This window comes from Perca fluviatilis, chromosome 23, assembly GCF_010015445.1.
Source record: "Perca fluviatilis chromosome 23, GENO_Pfluv_1.0, whole genome shotgun sequence".
NCBI classification, from domain to species: Eukaryota; Metazoa; Chordata; class Actinopteri; order Perciformes; family Percidae; genus Perca; species Perca fluviatilis.
Genome location: NC_053134.1, coordinates 9781631 through 9799764, shown reverse-complemented (window position 1 = coordinate 9799764; position 18134 = coordinate 9781631). Strand labels below are relative to the sequence as shown.

Here is an 18134-nt window from a genome sequence, read left to right as displayed (position 1 = left end):
CCTTCTGTCAACCATGTGGATTATTTTGGGATGTTGACGGTTTATCGTTTTTTTTTTTTTTTTTAAATCCACAATCAAACCATTTCATTTGTTTCACCATTGCAACATGCTGGCTGTGTGGCAAGTGTTTGCACATCAGCGGAAATGTTGTTGTGCACAAACGTAGTCTTTACTGAGGCAACCAAATAAAATATTGACTTCTTTTGAAATTAGATTTTTCCAGTTCTCTAAGTTTTTATTTATTTATTTATTTTCACGTATTAAAAAGAAACACAAATATTGAAGAAGTGGTTGCCAAACAGGGCAACCAGAGGCCATGAAAGGGTTGCCAATTAACTCAATCTGGTTGCCAAGGGCAATGTTATTGCCAAGCCCTGCCAAATGTTGCTGAGCCATAGAGAACCTAAGTCCTGACTGTCAACCTGAGGCTGGCCTCTGTTCCACTAATTACTTTAAAGGTGCTCTAAGCGGTGTGACGCATTTTTTTAGGCTACAATATTTTTTGTCACATACAGCAACATCTCCTCACTATCCGCGAGCTGCCTGTCCCCTGAACACACCGTAAAAAGCCGCGGCCTCTGTAGACAGCCCAGGCTCCACAAACGGCAACAAAACCAAACTGCGCCAACCTGCACCACCAAACCTAACAGTCTTCCAGCCAATAACTGACAAGAAGGATTTGGGGGTGGGGGTTGGTGGGTTAGTGAGCGGAAGAGAGGGGGAGGGGACGGGGGGAGGAGGGGCGAGGGGTGAGCTAGCCTCAGTTTTGTTTGACAATACTTTGACTGTCAAGAAGTGACCCAACATCGCTTAGAGCACCTTTATCTGAACTCAGTCTCTTACTGAGGGTATCTGTCTTTCTGAAAAAGCATTCTAGTGTCTACTAAACTCAGCAAAAAAAGAAACACCCCTTTTTCAGGACACTGTATTTTAAAGATACTTTTGTAAAAATCTAAATAACTTTAGAGATCTTCATTGTAAAGGGTTTAAATGTTTTCCATGCTTGTTCAATGAACCATAAACAATTAATGAACATGCACATGTTGAACGGTTGAAAAGACAATAACCGCTTAAGGGCGGTAGGCAATTAAAGTCACAGTTATAAGAAAATTAGGAAAGTAAAGAGACCTTTCCACTGACTCTGAAAAACGCGAAAAGAAAGACGCCCAGGGTCCCTGCTAATCTGCGTGAACGTGCCTTAGGCACGGTGAAAGGACAACACATGTGGCCAGGGCAATACATTGCAATGTCCCTACAGTGAGACCCCTAAGACAGCGCTACAGGGAGACCGGAGTACAGCTGATCGTCCTCACAGTGGCAGACCACGTATAACAACACCTGCATAGGATCGGCACATCCAAAAATCACACCTGCAGGACAGGTACAGGATGGCAAAAACAACCGTAGGAACTGGCCAGTCTGGTGCAGTACATGTGGAGGAGATGCACTGCAGTACTTAATGCAGCTTATGTCTTAGTTGTTTAATATTTTAATGTTCATGCAAATATTTGCATGTGTTAAGTTTGCTTAAAATATAAAAGCAGTTGAAAGTGACAGGATGTTTCTTTTTTTGCTGATTATATTTGTATTCTAAGATAAATGACCATCAGCTACAGAACATGCTATTAGAAGTTGAAATCTCAAACTAAGTTAAACAATTTATTTAATAGCATACAAAAACATACAGCTCCCAGGAAAATTAACAGCGTGTTGTAACTTGGTTTCTTCCATATCCATAATATTTACCAATGCTGTAACCTCTGCTGTCTGAAATGTCTGTTCGGCCCTCCTTGTCCTGATTTAGATATGGCTCTATTAGTTTCAAATGGGCATGGGACGCTTTATTCGACAAGCAGCTATAGATTGAAGTCTCTGCTCATCACCTTGACCCCTGACTCAATGAAGCGGAGTTGGCATCATACTGTGAGGAAGACTTGATGCACCTACTGAGCATATTTAATATTAATGTCCCCTCTCCTCCACAGGGAGCTGACAAAAACCGAAAAGGACCGGACGGCATCAGTGCCTTTGAAGCTGCCGAGGACGATGCCATAAAGGCTCTGCTCAAGTGAGACCGCACAGTGTTGGAGGTGGGTGAATGGACAGACAGATGGATGCAGTGGTCCCCTGACAGAAGATGGACTCGCCTCTTTTACCCTTACCACTGCTTTTGTCTGTTTGTTGGAGGGTCATTGTGTCCGTCTGGTGATTTTCCTTTACCTTGTTTTGTTTTTTTCCCAAGTTTTTGGGATAGGATTTTCTCTTGTTTTGGCCTCTGTTTGTAGCCGTTTAACAGAAGGACTTGTCAGTTATTTCTCCCTTAGGGACCAAACACTGGGGGAGCCTTCTCGCACCTGGATCCTAGAACTCTGCTCAGACTAGAAATCACACTCTGTAATGTAAACGCAAAGCTTAGCACTTAAATACACATCTCTCATTTGAAGTTCTCTCTTGCAAATCAAATGGTAATAGATCAATAGTGTGTTAACAATTTTTTTACAACTTCAATATAAGTATTGTATGGCCAGGGCTTAATCCCACGAAATGAACAGTAATTGCACTGTACTGTACTTGATGGATTGAAAAGAGAGGTTGTAGAACACATTATATTAACCTTTCAATATGTGTGGCCTCGTCCTCTAACTTGATTTCTTTTTTAATAGACCACACCAGTCCCTCCAATCCAATTTTTTTTTTTTTTTTCATTTTGGAAAGGTTGGTTGAGAGAGGTCCAGGGGTTGAATTTTCCTTTTCTATTCAGCATATCACTTACATATCAAATCGTGTTTTTGACAAATTTTACGTTGGTCATGCATTAATGATATTCTGTATTCTTTGACCAATCATCATGCTGGTTAACTAGAAAGACTTGAATGTTGCAATTTTAAAATTGGTTAGTGAATCCCTTTTCGAAACAATGTTAACAGCACATAATAGAATAAGCAATTCTAGATAGGTTATTTTTGTCATCCCTGGAGTGAGAGCAAAAATATGTTTTTTGTTGCAGCTTCTCTGTGTATTTTGTAATTGATGGGCTCTGGGGGCTCTGAATGATGGGTAAATGGGGGTTAGAGTTGAAACTGGATGGTGGGGGCTGTTAGCATTCCCCTTGCCTTGGAATTGGTTAGAAGCCCTGCCTGTTTTGCTGCATGACAAAATTGCCTTTGCTTTTATGCTATGAAATGGTCGCTGGTCCTCTCTTGGTTGCTTTCAAATGAATTACTACTATGTAATGGACAAAACATGCTCTTGCTGACTTTGTTGTGACAAAAAGTATGTAAAACAGAAATAAAAATATCTATAAAAAAACAATTCTGTCACCTGAACTTTGTTTGAAAACTGGCTCAATAAGTTGTGAAGTCACCCATAACGTTGCCTGGTGGTAAACTGAGAACGATGCATCCTATTAAAAAATGCTCTGCTGTTATTTGACAGCTGATACAGACAAAAAGCCTTAATTTACTCAGAATTGTCCACCTTGTAAAAATGTAACTGCCACTCAGTCCACTGTTTTTCCAGATGAATAACATGTAATTTTCTAGTACAAGCGACATCATGCTGATTGACAAATTTGACTCTTGGTATTCTCATAGCCTCGGGCGATCTAATCAGTATTTGTGAACTTGTGCGACTCCGTTCCAAACATTAAAAAAGTGCAGACTGTAATCTTTGTTGTCATACCAATCTACCGCCTCAAGCTGTTTCATTATGAACCTCAGACTGACTTTGACTCACATTAGAGTTGGATTCAAAAAAGAAGCTTCTGTATAAAAGGATAGTTTGTTCTAATGCAGAAAATGAGCCACCATCCACAGAAAATTATTGCAACCATACCAAGTATTGTCATAATTACTGCTGCATCAGTTCATTTTGTGTGACCACTGCATCGATTTAAACTGGAATCATTGTGAGGGATTGCATTGTCAAAAATTGTACTTTGATAAACAAAATTCTGTGAAATTATTTATCATGTGTCATATGCAAAATGTGTATTTAGTTGTCTGCTGTATTCTTCAGCCCGCAAGGAAACAAGATTGTTGAGAGCCATATCAGGTCAAAACCCTTTTCCCAGCCAAGAGTTGTAGCTTCATTATCGCCAAAATATGCTCCTGTTTTCCAGAGACAAATATCTGCATGAACCCTGGATGAGTAGTGTAAATCCTAGTTGCACCCGTGGCAGGCAACTCCAAGATTTTATTCCTTTGCGACTCATGTATTGTATACACCCTTTAGTAACCTTTAGTAAAAACATTTCCTTCTCTGTTCAACATCATCACACATGTTCTCCATCTACATTATCCAGCACTTCATCAATGCTATATCGCACTTGAGTCAAAACTTTAAATCCAAAATAAAAGATGTCTTGTCACTTCATACACATTTCCCTGTGATTCAGCATGACACATCTTTGGAAACCTTGGGAATTTAAAAGAAAGTCATTTGGGTTTGAACACCGTTTGTCCACACAACATGAGTTAGTAATGCTAGACCTGCCACGGTGAAGGGAGTGGGAAAAATCAATAGAAGCATGTACTGTAACTGAGCTGTAGCATGAGGTGAAGGGCTGCATCAGGTTGTGTCAAAAGGAGCCCGTCCGGAGGGAAGCTTCAGACTGGGACGCAAAGAGTGAAAGGTGTGTGAAACGACTGGTGGATGCTGCAATGCTTTGTTAATCAGACATACACATGCCTCTAGACGACTTTTTCTTTTTTTTTGTCCCCCGTGAGAAAAAAAAAAAAAAAAAAAAAACAACGCCCCCCCGGGCAAACTTTTATCAAGATAAAAATAAAAGGCTGCTTTTTGACAGCCTCGTCTCCTCGCTTCCACGCCCCCTCCAATCCTTACCATCTTATTTCTGCTGATTTAAATTACTTTCAAAGTGAATATCTGAGGTCCGCTTTTGGTTGACAGTGACATTCCTGGAATATAAAAGACCCCATTTTTTTCCCTTTTGTCTTTGTCGAGCCATCAAATAAATCTTGCTGTCTGCAGAAGAAAGCCTCTGATTCAGGCCGATGATAAATGTGAAATGAATCATTGGCAATACATTTTCATTTAGTCCTTGAATTGCTTTTCCACAGGGTGCACAGGCTCCGTGGGCAAATCGGGGCTTTCACTAATTCTGCTTAGGATCATTAGTTTACCATCATGTTTATATTCCATGCAGCCCCCTTGTCATGTACTGTGCAGATCAGTGGTTTCCAAACCTCTATGCATTTCTTTACGCCAAAAACATAACCAAAAAATGTGTAAGAATACTCTACAAGTCACACAAATGTGTCTTCAGATAAGAAAAGAGGAGTGTAATGAGAAGTCATACATAACTTTAAGTGAACTCTGCTCCCACCTGCTGTTTTCCGAAGAAAACTGCAGGGAATTATCAGCTGAATCTGAGGGAAACCAAAAAAAAACATGCAACCACTGTTTTTATCTAAAGAGAAAATAACACTTTACATTATTGATAATGATTTGTGAATACAATTGATTGCTGAGTGTCTCTGCAGTGATTACCAGATGCAGTAATTAGCACATGTGCCTCCATACATGCATGCACAGAGATGAAGGCATGTAATTACACACACACACATCTGTTTTCCTTCCACACAGTTGCTACGGAGACTTTACGCAGAGCTACTCTTGTAATCAAGCAGTTGAAAATGGTGGTTAATGAAGTAGTAAATCCAAATCATTAACATAATTAATATGGACTCCTGATATCTCTCTCGAACCTATTATTGACTCCTTGTCTCGTGCATTAGTTGAGCTCACGACTGATTTTCAACAAATCTAAACCTCATTTCCCTAGTTGTAGTAGTCTATATCCACGACGTTCCACTTCCGGGATTGCTCCGGTGCCGCCGGAAATTGCGCCGGATGTCCCTCTTTTCGGCCGGATGTCGGTTACCTTCCACTTTCTTTGTGTTTTAATTTTAAACTCCGGTGGATTTATGAGGACTATGGTTAACTGCTCCTCAGATCTCTGCAGGGTAGACTATCTGTCCAATCTGAGTTTTCTGTTGCACGACTAAAATAACCTTTGAATGTACACATTCCACCAAAACAAGTTTCTTCCCGAGGCTATTTTGCAGCGGCACCGTTGCTCCGTCCGGCGATTAGCACCACCCAAGACAACTGTGATAGGTTTAAAGAAATGCCAATAGACCAGAGCACGTTTTTCTCACCTCCCGGAATGCTGTGTGGACTAGACAGACCCTCTTTCGCAGCGCTGTGGAGGAAGGTCCGGCAATGCTGAAGTTAAGCCAACCGTGAAATCAAGCATTAAATTCAAGGAGTCCCACAAATTGAAAGTCACTGGATAATGGTGTATTTTGATTGAACATTTGAATTAAGTTAATTTTTGTTTGAATAAGACTTGTATTAGCTGTGGGGGCAAACGCATAATCGCCATGTGGGTCAGGGGACAATATTTGAGAAATATCACTCAGTGTCCTGTGTGTGTTTTACTGAACATCACATATTAAGCTGCTGGTTAAAGAGTTAATACTGAAAACTGAAAAAACAGAGTTATATTTATAGTATTTCGTCATATATAGGTACTCTCCAGAATTGCTGTATAGTGCATGTGTACAAATTGGCTGTAAACCTGCATGGCCACAGGAGCCAACTCTTTGTTTTTTATATTTAATGGTGTGGATTACATTTTAAAGGGCAATAGTGAGGGGTCCTTAAATGATGAATTAGTACAGGGGGGAGACAATACATAGGTATTTTAGTGTATTGTATTGCATGGACTTTACTGTATTGTGAATTAAGCACATTTGTGTCGCTGGTCAGTCAAACTGTTTATGTCACAATTTCCTATTTTAACATGTAGATACACTCAAATAGGTAGTTTAATAGGCAAACCAGTGATTTTATGAGTCATGGTTGAGAGACAGGTTGAGCATTAGTGTTACAACTAAGTTAAGTTAAAGAGAGAAAGATGGAGAATTGACCAGGTTGGATATTTTCATCGTTCTCACCGTCTCTGTAGTCCATAGAGCAGATATAGAAGGCAGCTGAAGACATTTAAAAGCAGGCAGTTGTGCTCTGACAAGCTTATATACACATACATAAACATAAATCTCTTACGGGCTATTTACTTTTCAGTCCCTTTTTGTTTGTACTCTGAGCCAGTGTGCGATGAGCCAGACCCAAATCCCTGTAGATGCCTCAGTGCAAATGTTCTCAGCTAAACAGCCATTTGCAGAGAAATCGATGCAACCACAATGCTATTAGGAACATTTTAATTGGATATAAAAGCGGATTCATTATTACTGTTATGACGGCTGAGCACGTCAAATGCAGCGTGGCTGCCAGCCATGGCTGTGCGTGCCACTGAGCACTCAGAGAAATCTTGGGTAATTTGTCTGAAGACACCGCTCCTGCGCTGCATTTTGACTTTCACAACTTTGAAAAAATTCTGTTGTCCACATAACTTTATTTCTAAACTTCTCTGCACAGCCAGATAGAGATTCAACAAACAAGTGTCCCATATGATGATGTTATGAACAATACAATGATACTGTGTCTAACAGGGTGATTTCTCTGCGGGCCACTAGAGATAAAGGCATATGCTTACGCAGGCCATTAAATGACCATGTAAATAAAGATAAATATAAATGGCTGACAAGAACAAATAAATACATAACGGAAGATAATACATATTAAAAATACATCATCCAGGAGCCTTTTTACCCAACATAACTAATCCATAGTCATTTGCACTGATTCCAAATTCAGCTCATGTCCAGAGTAAAGAATGGGTTGCAGGTAATCATCATTCCAATGAACCTCTGAAACCTTTGTGCTACCTGCTCAGATCCTGTAATTAATTCAAAGGGACATAATATGGTTCATGTAGCAGGTTAATATTTCAATCAATAGGTTGATGCAATGTGCAATTAGCTGTTTTGTTCACTTACTTGATTTTGTAGAGGTGAAAGTTCTAGACATTCATTATTTTCCCATGTATTACAAACAATAGAGAATGTTTTATTTTTTTTACTGAACTACATTGCCAGACAAGTGTTTCACTTATATGAAGTTTACAGACTGTTGACTTGCAGTTCAACTACATGTTAGAATGGGCCGAACATGTCATTTAAGGACTATAGCATGATCACTGCTGACGAAACAATCATGTGCAGCGCGGCATCTCAGAAAATCAAGCATTAAAGTGCAGTGGCTAAAGGCTATGACAAACTGTCCTGAGATACACTTCGTCTGGTAAAAACAAAAAGATCAAGCTAAAGTGGCCGACATCCAGTCCTGTCACCACAATTGGATATTTAACGAGCAGGGGAAAGTGCCGCTTGCTCAATTATTGATGTCTGTTGGGAGATGTTGATGGCAGGGTGAGGATTTGGTGTTAACAGCCTATGGATCACTCCAATCTATGGATCGTCTGTGTTTGGTGCCAACAGCGCAGGTTGTGAAGGTGTGGTTTTTCTTGGCACAAATTAGATCCTCTAGTCCCTGTACACCACGGTCACCCCAGAAACCTGTTGCTGACCATGTACACTTCATGGCTGCAGTCTACATTTGTGAACTTCCAGTGGGAAAACCAACTAAGTTATCAAAATGGTTCTGAAAACATGAGAGTGGAAAGCAATTGGATGTGTGAATGTTTTACCACAAAAACAACAGATCAGAATTATTTTTATACCAATTTATAGACCAAAACCCAAATAACCATTAGCATACACTAACATTAAAGATCTCATATTGTAAAAAGTGAGATTTCCATGGCATTTTTTCTGATAAAGCTGGCTAAGGTGCTATACTCGTAGTATAAGTATCAAAACGCTCATCCACAGAGAAATGCACACAGCCTGTATTCAGAAATGGTGCCTTTAAATAAGCCATCAGGACTTCTGTACGGTTGTGATGTCACAGCTACACTGTAGGTAGAATGTGCCGCTACAGTGCTGTTACAGTCATTCCCCGGCTGCAATGACGGTGCAGAGACTCAGAAAGCGAAGGTTCAGTCACTATTCTTATTCACCCAGTTCAAGCAGAAGCAGGCAGCCATTTTCTTTTTTTTTTATAATATTTTGGGCATTTTAGCCTTTAATAGACAGGACAGCTGTAGACAGGAAAGGGGAGAGAGAGGGGGGCCGAAGACATGCAGCAAATGGCCGCAGGTCGGACTCAAACCCTGAGCCACTGCGTCGAGGAGTGGGCCTCTGCATATGGGCCCCTGATGTGTAAGTAAGTATAATTGTTTGCTAGAATGTTAGCCACGAGTCAGACTCGGTTAGCTTGTTTTAGAGCTCTTCTACTCTCCATTAGCTAAAAATCTACTAACGCAACTTTTAAAAGTGCACACTCAGAGTATTTTAAAACAGTTGCGAACTTTCCTGGCCAACTCGCTGTACTACATCCTCTCACAAAGACTTAAGAAGGACTTCTATGAGCCATTTGTCTTAGTCAAAGTGAATGAGGACACCATACCCTCTGAGTACTCAGATGGAGTGCGAGTAGCTCTGTATTGGCCAGTGGTGCTGTGAAATCTTTGAAAGATCTTTGTTTTTCCTATTGATTCATTTATTTTCTCAAGGCACTGTTTGTCTGTCTTTGTCAGAGTGATTGAGGGAACCGAGTGACTAATAGTACAGGTAGCACTTGAGGCTAAGACCAAGTCCATTACGACATGGCTGATGTCTCCACTTGTGTTGTCCCCTTTGACTGATGTCAGCGTGCCACGCTGCCATGTATAATGATCATCTCTCTTCTTGGCATTAGGTGACAGTACATCTCTGTCCTCTCCTCTGTCTTAGCAGGAGCCAGCGTGGCCTTAATGAGGACACGCTCGATAACCCGCATTATCCACTGTGTTTAATTCACATACGTGCACAGTCCCCCCTACTGTTTTAATGGAAGTTTCTGATGTTTGTGGTCTTCACCATGTGAGAAAGAGACAAAGCAATTGCTACAGAACGGAGATACTCTGTTAGCAACTGAGAGAAAGAACTCTTAAGTAGATGCAACAACATGACAGAGAGAACTTTCAGGAGCTTAATCATCAAGGACCATTGCGGCCTCAGTGGCTGAGGGCTGCCTCATTAAGAGCAGCGCAGTAAGCACATTAATGTCCTTCAGACACAGATACACCCTTAATACAGTGGTTCAGTATCAGACTTATAATGGGACACATTCTTAACAAACACAACAAGACTGCACTGGACTTTAAAATCTACGTATTGACAATATGGTGGAGAGTTATCTCACCGAAATTCTTGCATACAGTTGGTGTGTGGAGAGTTTTTTTTTTTTTTTCATTTTATGCTAGATGGCAGTGAATCCTCCTGGCAGTCTCAGACAGACTGTATTTCACAGCATTGATCAAGTCATTAAACAGTCAGTGGAGTGTTGTTTATCATGGTTATTCTGTTAATAAAGTGTACCATTTTTATTGTGTGTCGAGGCCGAGGTGTCAGCTGCACAGGGTCTTGTTACGCTGGCCAGGAACTGTCTGAGGCCAAGTAAACCATGGTGGAGGAAGAGTGCTTCGTCATCTGGTGAGCGGTCCACACTCTGCTATAGTGTTATGGGACACCCATTTACCCCGTTTATCTGATCATGTTCTGCTTTGGTGACTCCACCTCATACAAGATACTACTTCTACACATTCCTGGTTTTTATAACTTTATGATTTCAAATGAATCCACAAGCTAGGAAAGGTAATGTTGCTGCTGGACTTGGTCTCTCAGGAAAAAACTTGCCAGTGTCTATCCTGGGTAGTGTGGTTTTGTAGAGGGATGGTTGTTGTTTCTCCATTTGCATATGTGGACATCTGAGCCTACTTCCAAGAGTGACATATGATGTTTATGTGGATGATATTTCTATCAAATTACGGGGAAATGCTTGACTTCTCTAAGATTGAAGGCCCCACGGTCACCCCAGAGAAGTGTGTTTTTAAGCTTTTATGGTCTGGTTATGGTTAAGAAGTCAGTGTGCTTTATATTAAGTGTTTTTTGGATTGTCGAACAACATAAGAAACTCCCTACAAATTTCTAATGGAATTTGGGAGCGGGAGGACACACTCCACTCACTCTCAACCTGAACTTTACTCCTTTACTTTCCACTTTACTACATGAGGGAAACTGCAGAATTAATATGAACATAAATTCAAGGAGTACTGCTGGTTTGGATAAAGGGAGGTGCAGGATCTTGGGAGCAACCCATGATCCATTGTGAAAGACAGACAGAAGCCGTTTTCACATATGAAATACAGACTCTGTCCGAGGAATTAGACTGATTCTGACATTGGCTTTCTCACTTAGAGCTCTTCTAGGTAATGTCTAGATAATGTTAGGTTTGCAGTGCACGTGTGAAAGCAACTAAAGGGATCAGCTGAGTAGGGGGAAGTTACCCCAAGTTGTTTAAGTATGGGATTAATTTGGGTGTCGTTGGACATATGGATATGGGCAAACTACTGCTAACGGATACCCAGAAAGTAGAGAAGGCTGGTACATTGCCCACTATTCAGATACACAATATCTCCTAAGTTTAAAAGACTTAAAAGACGATTTCTGAAATAGACCCCATACTGCTGGCGGAAGGTAGTTTCAAAATCAGGAAGACTCATCGATATAGAGGCCCCAGGGACTTCCACTCAAAGCTGTCAGACAGATCGCAGCCAATTATAGGGCTTTTTTCAAATTATCTCGGAGTCCTAAACATCCCCATACTCTGTCAGAGTTGGCACTAGCTGCAGTGGCTAATGGCTGCTGGCAGCAAGGGCCCATCAGCAACCCATCAGCTTCTCAAGGGGACTGATTATGCTTGTTTGCATCTGTCTTCTTTTTCCTTTACTTGCCAATGGAATTAGAGGGAACCACAATGCAAGACGTATCATGGTTGCCGTAGCAAGCTACCGAATGGTGGGCTGAAATTACAATGTCAAGCCCAACTGATGGCAGAGGCTTGGGGTTTAGAAATGAAAAGGAGGAAGTAGAGTATTTACTCGCTCCAATGGTCTTTGTGCAAAGTTGACAGCGGTGCAAATACTTGTCCACCTTAATTTTCCCTTTAGTTCTTTTACTGAGAATTGAGCTTTTCCTCCAGACTTGGAGGTTAATTCAATTGCAATATTTTGAGAAGAATAGATTATGTGTACTCTATTAACCTTTTCAGTACTCTAGTCATTTACTGCACACTTTATGAATATTAATGCTGTATCCTAGCTCAGTGCCATTATCACAGTCCTTTACTGTAATGGATGTCGAGGTACAATAGAAAAATGACTACAGTCAGATATGGAAAGGATCTTTTGTTGTAAGCGACTGATGGAAAGAGGGTGTCTGCAGGGTAGAAATTTAATATTTTGCTTGGCAGCTAAAGTCAAGTCAGCTGTTTCATAGCACATCTGCTTCACATGGAGCCTCATGTTTGGTGTGATACCAATAGAATAAATGGGTTGGTTTCGGCGCTCGTGTGGAAGTATTTCATTGTTTTATGCATGTTCAATATTAAAAGCCATTTTTAATCACATTGTTTCGTAGTGTTTTGCTCTTGTTATCTTCAGCAATGCTTAAGAGTGTTATTAGTGAAGGGCTGGTGGCTTGCAAAAGTGCCAATCATTTTTTAATGGATGATATACAAATTGGAAATGGATTTCTGAGACTTTGTTTGTTCACTTCCTTTTTAAATATTCTCCACTTGTACCAGCGCAGGTACACTTCCAGCAACATTGTTCACACGAGACTGAAACAATTAAGTTTATGTAATCTGGCTTTCTCTTACAAAAACTACTTTGGTTGAAAAATGCAATCATACACTGCGCTCAAGGCAAAAAAAGTGTGTCAAGCAAAAAACTACTAATTTAATGAACAAGTGTTTCTTTGTCCTTGCAATATGTTTTATGTAAGGAGAAACTTCAAGGAAAAAGTTTGTTTGAAAGAACACAAAAGCAGCATAAAGAGGTGTGATGTTAATTAACTTTTTTGCACAAGAAGATTTACACTGAATAAGACATAAAATGCTAGGTTATGACCAGATGAACTGATTTTGCAAAGATTTTAATATTTTTATGGCATAATATGCATTTGGGATCTACAAGATGTTCATGCAATTGACACAATATTATCCCCAATGTGTTGCAGCTGTGAGTACCCTCTACTATTTCTTTTGTGACTTGCTACGTGGGAGTATAGTCGACACTACACTAATACACAACACAACATAAAGCATTTTAAAATGCATGCTGACTATTTTGATTAGATGCAATTTTGCTACTTTTCATACATATGATATACTGAAAACCATCTTAGAAGTAGTATGTCGCATGGAATAGGGACACAGATCTTAATGCCAGTGATTGCTTAGATTAAGGACACCTGACTTGCTGGTCACATGTTATGATGAAGTTTATTTATATCACCTGGGAAACTGGTTCACTCCAGAATGATGATGACTTGATGTAGACATTTTGTTATCTGTTGCCATGAGGTTGAAACGCCTTTGTCCATCATTTATCTAGGTTGACAGCTAATTGAGTCTCACAGGATATCCGTGGTCGGGGAGCATCAGATCCAGCTAATAAAATAAGACAGAACAACCAGAAATGATAACTCAGTTTAGCATCTCATTTGTCTTTGAGATTGATGATCAGAATGTTGTCTTTAGGGCTGATGAGATATTTGGGAAACGACAGATCCTCATTCACATTTCCTGTATTGATCGCGGCAGAAGCTAATTGGGTCTGACAGAAGCCCAAGCGGCCAGTGCAGCTGACCTTTATTTAAAGAACCTTTGTGGAGGACTTTCTCACTACTCTCTGCCTCCCCTCTTGGTGTTTTGTTAACTTTAAAACCTTGATTTTCTCCTATTTCCCTTTCCCAAAGGGAAAAACTTATAACAGAAGAACTGCAAGGCCAAAATGCACGTATGAGGCTTCATTTGAAACCTTAATTCTTCTAGTTCCTCTAGTGCTTGATTAGCATTTGATTAAAACACAACATATACTACAGTAGTTCAAAAATGGTTCAAAATAGTTATTTTGGTCCCGTCTAAAAAAAACATACATACATACATTGTGCCACACTATGCAGAACACAAAACATACATTCTACATCTTATAAAGTTTCTGAACTCTAGTCCTAACCTAATGGAAGCTAGGGAGTTTTCAGTATTTCTCCAAAACCTCTCCAAGTAACCAAATTTTGCTACATGCTTTTACTCACTTCTATATTATTAGAAAAAAAACATACTAAAGACTTAAAATGACTTACAAAACATTTTTACATTCATTCAAACACTGTTGATCATATTTTTTCCAAGGGGGTAAGCGAGCATCCGGAAAGTGTACCTCCTACGGGGAGATATTGTGGCTAACAAGCCATCACCTTCCACTAGCATTCCATTGACTCCCATTCATTTTGGCATCACTTTGACAGCGAATAACTTTACATCTGAATTTAAAGACTCTATTTGTCCATTGTTTATTTCTTAAGAAACACGACAATGTATAAAAGGCACCATTACCTTGTATTTCACATTATGGCCCCGTAGCAGACATTTTTGTAAAAATAGACTCACGATTGTGTCATAACCACGCGACTTGCTGTCACACAGTAGAGAAATGACCGTATAGTCAGGAGAAGCTCGCAGGCAATCGGGGGGACGTGGAGGCATACAGTCAAGGGAGAAGCCCATAGAGAGTCCATGAAAGCATCAGAACAAAAATATTTCAGCAACATTTTGATGGATTGGAAATACTTCGGTATGTGGCAAGTAAATTCACATGAAGTAACATTTATCCACGAACAACTAGGATATTTTAAGAAAAGTATGTTGTTAAATAATGTAGGGGTAACATCTAGTCTGTGTCTAGTTAGCAATAATTAGCCTGTGCCAATGTTATCTCCTTACATATACCTATTGGGTTTATGAATAATGCTTTGCTGCTTATGATTTCAGTAAAATGAACTGAATGATTGAATTGCAGGGAATTTTACCAATCAAACGATGTACAGCATGTCCACATTGACAAACGTTTTGAACTTTTGTGTTTAAATGCTTATTATGTAACATGTCAGAACTCACGTAAGTTCTGTCGCCGGCGACCCGGTGGATGTTAACAGGTTTCCACATTAGTGCAACGCTTCCCCTGAGACTGACACTGATAGAAGGCAGGAGACACTATTTTCCTGACCATCCTTCTCCTCTTAAGATTATTAATTTCCAAAATAACTTTTATTAATTCCTCGTGGTCCCACCATCTGGCTATTATCTTTACAAGTAGAAGGCAAAACTGAACAGCAGGCACAGGTTTCTGTTTTTTTTCTTTTAATCCAAATATTATTTAGCACATTTTGAGTGTCCAGAATTTTTCCTGGGGCTCTTTGGAAAGCTGATACACACTCAAATGAGTGTTGAAGGTTAATTTCATGCCAAACGCATCAATATTTATATCGCTGATCTCTATTACGAAGCGTAATGTGAATCTAGGACATTGAAGGGAACGTGTCAGTATTGTGCAGATTCCTCAACTCTGCAACTCCTGAGAACATTTCCATTTGTTATTATGTTATGGTAAATGGGCTGTTAAAACTGATACAGGACCAGCCATGTTTCCTATCTGCAATACTTGTGGTGGGCTGATTAGACCTTAGATTATAGATTATAAAATAGATTATAACCATCACACAGCTCTCCCTACCCACACTCTGACTTCTACGTGTCACGTATCAATACAACCAGGCCATTTAGATCTACCATTTCCTTCGTTATTTCCCAGGATCATGTACAAACAAATTGCACTGAAACCTCCATAAAGCTCGGGGACAAATGGGTTGGCGCCCGTAGAGGCAGAGGATGTCAACATATGACTTTGAATTTGAGTGGTAGGGGGAAAAAAGATCAATTTCACTACCCTTGCCTCGCTTCAGAGGCAAGTGGCTCTTTCGACAGAAATGGAGACTGGCTTCAATCTTAGTGATCACCGCTCTGTGCTTTAAGATGAGATAACATAAGGGAGTGAAGAAAAAGACAGCAGCAGCAGCAGCAGCAGGAGGAGGAGGAGGAGGTGGTGTCTGGTAAAAACGAACACTTGCACTTGTAGGAAATGATTAGCCGCATGATTTTCTCGCGTTAGGAACTGCCGCTACTTACTCCCTGCACATTCCCAAGAAATGACACAGAAATCGTAGCAGCAGATATCTTAATTTCTAAATCAATATGTCATTCGGGTGTATCTCTTTTGGTAATTTGTTTTGAAATTGCTTTCATTCCACAAACAAGGTCATTTCGGCCTGAACGAATGGAAAAATAAATACTCAGCATCATCTAACATCTCAACACCTTTTAAGCCTATAAGTGCCACACACCTCTAACCAGTATCAATCTCTCTATCATTCCGTATGTTTTGAGCTAAAAGTATATGACGGCTGGAAATTTGATGAGGAAATTGCACACACGGTAGCTGTTTGCGACACCGCTACACAGATGTTTGCAATCCAAAGAAAACAATCTGGTGCTTTGACTGAGACTTTCAAAAGGTCACTGGGTAAAGTGCTGACAGACGTGCGCCAGCACAGGTGAACCTGGAGAGGGAACGGGTGGCTTTCAGGTGATGACTCAGATGGAAATAGTGAAAAGGAGGGGTGTAAAAACGTTGGAGCTGCAGTGTTGTGCTGGCTAAGGTGTTAGGATAGGAGAGAAGGATATAACCATCTGTTAAAGAAAGAGAAAGCTACCATTTTGGGGGCTAATGTTCTAGCTGTTTTTCTTTTTTAGACAGGCTAACAATTAGGGGCGTTGAAATTGATCATTGCATCGATGCATCACGATGCGGACCTGGACGATTCTGCATCGATGTGGTGACAGACCATAATCGAGTATTGCCTAATAATGTTACTTGTTGATATTCCGGTCGCTGTTTTTTTTGGTTTTGCCTATTTGTCTGCTGTGTTCAGACTCCGCTACATTCAGGAAGTGTCTTTTTTTTTTAAGAGCAGCATATTCAATTCAACAACTTTATTAATCCCACAAGCGCCCATTAGTCAAGAGCAGCTACAGACAACACACGTATACATACAGCACACAAGCCTACATATAGGCCTACACACTAGAGAGTAGTTTTCCATTTAAAAGTCGAAATTGCAGAAGGGATAAAAGAATTACAGTGGGGATTAGTTTTAAGGTAAAATATAACGGCGTCTTGATGGCAAAAGATTTATATCTGACTGCTTGAATTTGTTGATGAAAATCATGTGTAGCAATATATATAATAATATTTAGGAGGTGATGCATCATGATTCTAATCGTTGACAGGATAATCATAATCGAATTGTGACACCAGTGAAGATTCACACCCCTATTAACAGTATGGCTCTAGGGACAGCAGTGTGTGTAGGCGGCTGGGTTTTAGACTGGTAGTGCTGGGAAGCTTGCAGGTGTGAATGTGTAACTGTATAAGTGTGGTCATGGCCTTCTGCAGCAAAATTTTCCCGAATAAATGAAGGGTAAACAAAGGGCAGGTTTATGATATATTTTATTTATTTTTTTGGCAGTTGCAGTATAGCATAAACAGCTGTGAACTGAGATGGAGCTTACTGAGTTTACTGTGCGCCAAATTGTTCTTTTATCTCATTATGTACAGTACATGTCCCTGTTACTATTTGACATTTCATCATTTTCAATTATTCCTTTGTATACTTCTCAGCTGACCGTGTTCACCTCTCAGACCATTTCTATTAACTCCACAGGGCAGGTCATTGGTTGTTGTTTATCCCTACTTCTGGAGTGAACACTAACTTTTCTATAAGCAGCAGCAGTGAGCATCATCTTCCAGCCTGAACTGTTGCTAAGCCTGACTGCTGGGCCGGGGTCCTCAGTGTTGCTTTGTGGTTATTGCTTTTCTATAGAGATCAAGTAAGAGTCCCCCACTGGTTAAAAAAAAAAGAAGCATCTTTTATAATCGATGTGTCTGAGCAGTTGAACAGTTGAGGATTTGTGGATCTCAATGGGGATAATTTGGAAAGTCAGCTTCTAAGTTGAGGGCATCATCTGTGGTCTTGTTTACAAGATTCTGCAGTAAGTATTGAGAAAGCAAATAATTTTCATTTCTTTTTTTGGCAAGCTTGGAAAGCCACGACTGCCTTGGAGGTAAAAAGAAAAAAAAAAGA

The 18134-nt window shown here is 40.1% G+C and overlaps 1 protein-coding gene across 1 annotated transcript in view; it reads left to right on the top strand.

Annotated features, from left to right (window-relative positions):
* Positions 1 to 3312, top strand: part of mtpn (myotrophin) — a 30091-nt gene extending 26779 nt beyond the window's left edge. The window contains exon 4 of the mRNA XM_039792105.1: positions 1986 to 3312. Coding sequence (XP_039648039.1) covers positions 1986 to 2072 — 87 coding nt within the window. The 3' untranslated portion in view covers positions 2073 to 3312. The remainder of the gene's footprint in view (positions 1 to 1985) is intronic.
* Positions 3313 to 18134: the final 14822 nt, after the last annotated feature.